Raw genomic sequence first — 6,000 nt, forward strand, 5'->3', positions numbered from 1 at the left:
ACTTATTTCCAAATAAATCAAGACTACTTCCAAATTGTTTACTACAGTCAGGCCTCAATTTTAAAACAGTATGAAGAGTATGACATAGAAAGGCATAAATAAACAAGCCCAGCACACAGGGCCCCCATCTTGGTGTTTTTGCAGATGCTGAACGGCCAGTTAATCTACTTTCAAGATCAGTTCCTTTAGGAGTTAAAATCTAAATTCCCAAATGTTCCCAAATTCACAATTACCTCTTGGCAGGTCTTTTGAGAAAGCCTTTGCATAATATACAGTTTGTTCTCTTGATGTATAAGCATTAAGGTGAGCTCCCATGTTTTCAATCTCCAGTTCCAGATCCAACTGCGACCTTTTTTTTGTCCCCTGCAATTTAGATAGATATTATTCAAGCTCTAGATAAGAAATAAAAGAGTAAGACTACCTCGGTGGAAAAGGAGGAGATAACTGTGAAATGACGCATTGTATTTCCTTATCAGAAATAAACAATGTAGTTATCCTACATCAGGGACCCCAAATTGATCTAGTCTAGCAAGTCTGTCTTGGATGTCTACTGGATTATCTATTTCCAGTTTGTCAACAATAACCAGGGCAGGTATATAAGGCACCTGCCTCACATAGTGTTTGGTCTATGAGTTGAATTTGATCAAAGAATGGTTTTAGACATCAGGAAAAATACTGCAGTCACCTGAAACACTGTCCCAGCACACACTGTGGACAGCCACATATGTGTGTGCCCAATATTATTACCGGTAAGCAGAAACTCTAGTTGCTTGGGTCCTGGTTACTGTGTGGTTTTACATGACATCATGAAGGAGCCAAAGTCCCCTAAGAAAAAGGGCTCAAAAGTCATTTTTTCTGGTAAGTCCCCAAATGGTTTATGGAGACCTCTTCCCCGAGATACCAAAGCCTTAGGCTTTTTTTATTGGAAACTGTATGTGATATGATTTCAACTAGCCTTTGTTGGATGGGGCCCAGGTTAGTTTACTTACTATTATAGGTCTCATAATTTTAAACAAAGCATTACCCGCCTTGTGCATTAAATACAGAGCAGGCTAAAAATGGTATAGCAGTTAGCTAACAAATTTGAGGACAAAATGATTATCTGCATCTAAAATAGGTAGGTACAGTCCCCCAGGTCTAAATGAGCAAAAATGTATATCCCCAGGGACTATCGTAATGGAACACACAACACAATCTTTTACATGTCTACTCATAGGTTAGTCCCACCAAGTTCAACAAAACTTACTTTCAGGTAAGTGGATAAAAAATTGCAAGGCTACACTTCTGTTATGTTGTTGGAATCTCAGAAGTCACCCAAAATTTAAGAAATAACGTATCAAAACTAATTCCTGTACTACTTGACCTATCACTCTCAATATTTTTTAAAGCCCTGTTTTCTTAAGAAAGATCAAAAATTGTCTCAAGTCATCTGGTCCATAAGCTCTTATTTGATTAAAATAACCCAGTTTGTATGGCTCACTCCCCAAACAACAAAGATGGCCAGAAATATACTCAACAACCTTCGAGTTTCACAACCTCTAGATGGAGCAAACAGAAATAGTTCTTGAATTAAAAAAATAAGTGTGATCTGAAGTCTTGTGTGGTTGTCTTGTATGATTTGCAGGCAAGCTTTCAGAGTGCAGACAGCTCAATCCCCTGGTAAAGCCCAGCATGCCCCCTTAATGCTGATAGATCTCCATGCTTTTGCCACAACTGTTGTGTGGAACCACTGCGTCACATGCTCTTAAAAGCTTTCTGCAAGTATAGCATGTCATGATGGAGTTGCATACCTCACCAGAATGGAGCACCCGCTACGCATGATGCAGCACCCTGTAATGCAAGGGGCAAGGTCTTCCTAGAGATTATGATGGTTGCGCAGTCAGCAAATTTCACAGGCCACAACATACAATACAAATGGGAGATATCCTTCCGAGGAACAATAAAAGAACTTTATCAGCTTCATCCGGCTGACAAGCTGTAAAGTGACTACCCGTCCTTTAACCTTGGTGGCTACTTTCAAAACCATTAAGCATTAAATACTTGGGCCAAGGTTATTTCCCCACAGCTGCCATTATTGGAACAAGATCTAGATTGCTTACGTGCTTTGACACTGCTTTTTAGTTTTCCAATCTGAAGCTAGGCATAAGGTCTGCTAGTGAATTAAAGATGAACACAAATTAATATTTAATTGGAAAAAACAGCATGGGGAAGTTACTTTGAGAACTTGCCTTAAAAGCCATATGCTCCAGGAAGTGAGCTGTTCCGTTGTTTTTCTCATTTTCATATCTGCTTCCAGCGTCGATCCAAAGTCCCACCTCATTCAAAACAAATCATTAGTCTTACCAACCAATAAAACACAGGCTGAGATTCAATATTCTGTGGAGGCAGAGTGCTCATATCTCTCAAAGGGGCTGGTTGAGAGGCAACAGCCTGCCCAGACTGCAAGATAGTCAGCATGGAGGCGGAGGGGCACAGGAAGCAGTGGGAGCTGATGGGAGCAATGGCTGAGGCCCAGGCCAGGGAGGAAGAGTCTGCTCCCACAGAGGGGGAGGAGGAGGCTGCAAAAGAGTCTGAGCCAGGGTTGCTGCAACAGCGCCTCCAGTCGGCACTCCTGGCACTGGCCTCGCCAGTGGTGGGGGGAACATGGCCAGCAGGCAACTGTGGGGCACACGAGGGCAGCCCCAAGGTCTCCCAGTCTGGGTGCCTACCAGTGTGCCTCCCAGCATGGCTGAGAGGGAGGGAGGGGAGGAGCAACATTGCCACCACCACCACTACCCAAGGAGAGAGGAAGAAGAAGGCAGGAAAGTTCCCAAGGAAGCCCCCCCCCCCAGTATGCACCTCCACACCAGATGCCTAGTCCACCAGCAACACACGTTGCACCTCTGATGTGTGGAAGAGGCATTGGTTCTGTTTAGCAATTAAGGCTGCATTAGGATAATGCAAAAGCAACCCGGACTCAGGAGTGCTGCCATTGCAACCACTTTGCACCAGAAAATCACCACCTGATAATTATCAATGTATTATCACATTGCTGGTGCATAGTGGATCCACCCCACTGATCCACTTTGGTATCTTGGATCAATTTCCAACATCAGAATACCAGCACCGCTGACAACGGCTGCTATTTCCCATGAGAACAGTTTCCCTGCTGATGCAGCAATCAAAGCCATTAGGCCTCAATATAAACAACTATTCTACAAGCCAGAAAAGTTTACAATAAAATCTCCTGCATAAGTAAAGTGTATCCTTAAAGCAGCATCATAAATATTTACTAAGAAGACTTAGCATTTAAATTTTCCTTCAGTGAGGATGCTAATATTGTTATTTTCAAAACCAACTTACCAATATTTGAAAAGGCGAAGATTTAGAAGACCAGGGGAGTATTTCACTCACAACTGTTACTTACTGTGCATGTTGAAATCCCAGAATCTTCAGATGCTACCCTCAAGCCGTTATCTAGAGAAGATACCTTCGTCTCAGGAACATTTAGGGCAATTTGGGATACTGCCTTGGTAGCTCTGAATCTGCTTCTCCCAAGATGTACAGACTATTGGGAAAAAGTGGCCAGTGAGGAGTACGATACAAATGCTTATCTTCACTTACAAGGAAGTAAAGTACATTTATAAAATTATGTGAGAGCAAACAGAGTTCCAGTTACTGTTCTATGAGAGTTTACTAAGATAATAAGTGGTCCCCAAAGCTTTGTTCAGTATTTTCTATCTACAGAGAGACATACTGGGAAGCAAACCTATGTGGAGCCCTCACTTTAGGGTTGTTGAGATAACCCTCTCAAATGTTAAAAGAATGCAAAAGGGAGCCACCAGATTGTGTGGGCTGGCTTCTCTGCTTGCCACCTATTACCAATGCACACAGCTTTGGAAGAATTCAGAGCCCCCATATGAAATAGCTCTATGCATGTGGCTACATATGGCCCCTTCTCACAGTCGCTGGAAGTACAGCCAGAAGGCACATCAGTAGCAGAAGAAAGAGCCAGCCCATGACCTTAAAATTTAATGCACAAGAGTGTTCGTGTAAACCCCCCTTTTCATTGTCCGTCACAAACAAAGGACATATGGTTACTGAGTGATGAGAGTAATGTGTTGTGAGATACAATATTCACTGTTGCTTTGGTGTGTTTTGGGGCACATTCTGATACTGAAACTAGGCTTCGACATGAAGGCCACACTCAATAGGAAGACCTAGCTCCTTTCCCCAGAATTACCCTTTAAATAAGGCATTCACGTTGCAGTTACAGGTGGGTAGCCGTGCTGGTCTGCCATAGTCGAAACAAAATAGAAAATTCTTTCCAGTAGCACCTTAGAGACCAGCTGAGTTTGTTCTTGGTATGAGCTTTCGTGTGCATGCACACTTCTTCAGATACACTTCTTCAGATAAACTGTTTCAGTGTTTCTGAAGAAGTGTGCATGCACACGAAAGCTCATACCAAGAACAAACTCAGCTGGTCTCTAAGGTGCTACTGAATTTTCTATTTTGCATTCACGTTGGAAAAGGTGAAGAATGTCGACTGCTGCTGCGAAGCATCTTTCCCTCTTGACCAAGCTACCTCCTGACCACCACCGCTGGACACTGACAACGCAGAAAGAACTAGGAGGAGCTGGATGAGGGTCAGTATCCATTCATGGAGTGGGGGGCATCCCTCCTCACAACAGCGCAGGTTTTACCACGGCGTGGTCTGTTGACCCCAGCACAAGGCAAAACAACAACAACCTATACTTGTAGGGGTACATACAGAGCAGATACATTAAAAAGCCACTGCACCAAAAGGAATACATAATGGTGAAAAATAATAAATATCGGAGTGGGGAAGGGCAGCCAATTTTTGTCCTTGCTCAGGGCAGCCCTGCTCACAACACCTTGTGAAGAGTTAAGAGCTATCAGGCGACAACCCAATGCCCTCAGCGAAACTTACATCGACAGCACGGACTACAATTCCCATCAGGCGGCGCGCTACTAACTCCATCAGCGCGGAGCAAATACAGTACCATCAGAAGCCTGACCGCCAGGAAACTACGCGCCCCAGCATGCAGTGCGCGGCGACCACGACAGGCGAGAGCGCCTCTCGTTCCGGCAACAGTTGCCTCAGAGGCCCGAAGGCTCGGCAGCCATTGTCCGGCGGAGATTCGGTCACTCACCCGTTTCCCTAAGGCTGAGGTCCGCGAAAGGAGGAGGCCCGGGCAGGCCCACAGGAGACGCCCGCCCGCCAGCCGACCCGCGGCCGCCGCCATTTTACTGCCGTGGCCGAGCGGTCGGCGGAGCCGGGAGCATTTCCGGAATAGAGAGTCATAAGGGGAGGAAGCGCGGGGGAGGGGTCGTTGTGGAGGAGATGCGCGCCGGGTAAACGTTGCCGGAGCAGAAGCGCTCCTCGTACTTACGTTCCTTTTTCGCGCTCTTTCAAACACCTTTCCTTGATTTTTCAAAATGAGGTCAAATAATCCCCCGCCGACCAGGGCCGGCTCACCCTTGAGGCAATGCGAGGCGACCGCCTCAGGAGGCAGGATCGTAAAATCTTAAAAGAGTTGGAAGGGACCCCCCAGGGTCATCTAGCCCAACCCCCTGCCATGTAGGAATCCCAGCTAAAGCATCAATCCAGTCCCTGCTAAAAAACCTCCAAGGAAGGAGAGCCTACAACCCTCCCACACACACACACAGAGAGAGAGAGAGAGAGAGAGAGATCCGTCCACTGTGTAACAGCTCTTATTGTCAGAAAGTTTTTTCCTGATGTTTAGTCAGAATCTCCTTTCTGGTAACTTGAAGCCATTGGTTCGAGTCCTACCCTCAAGAGAAAACAAACTTGCCCATATTTCATGTGAACATTCCTTGAGATATTTTTAAATGGCTATCATACCTCCTTTCAATCTCCTCTTTTCCAGGCTAAACATACCCAGCTCCTTCAACTGTTCCCCATAAGGCTTGGTTTTCAGACCCTTTATCATCTTGGTTGCCCTCCTCTGTACATGTTCCAGCTTGTCAGTATCCTTA

General features: G+C 45.3%; 1 protein-coding gene across 1 annotated transcript in view; it reads right to left on the reverse strand.

Annotated features, from left to right (window-relative positions):
- The window catches only part of PMPCB (peptidase, mitochondrial processing subunit beta), an 11,507-nt gene extending 6,196 nt beyond the window's left edge, over positions 1-5,311 (reverse strand). Inside the window, exons 1-4 of the mRNA XM_033161549.1 lie at positions 5,154-5,311; positions 3,407-3,547; positions 2,229-2,315; positions 234-363 (exon numbers count right to left, since the gene is read on the reverse strand). Coding sequence (XP_033017440.1) covers positions 234-363; positions 2,229-2,315; positions 3,407-3,547; positions 5,154-5,246 — 451 coding nt within the window. The 5' untranslated portion in view covers positions 5,247-5,311. The remainder of the gene's footprint in view (positions 1-233; positions 364-2,228; positions 2,316-3,406; positions 3,548-5,153) is intronic.
- Positions 5,312-6,000: the final 689 nt, after the last annotated feature.

Source organism: Lacerta agilis, chromosome 10 (genome assembly GCF_009819535.1).
Source record: "Lacerta agilis isolate rLacAgi1 chromosome 10, rLacAgi1.pri, whole genome shotgun sequence".
Taxonomy (NCBI): domain Eukaryota; kingdom Metazoa; phylum Chordata; class Lepidosauria; order Squamata; family Lacertidae; genus Lacerta; species Lacerta agilis.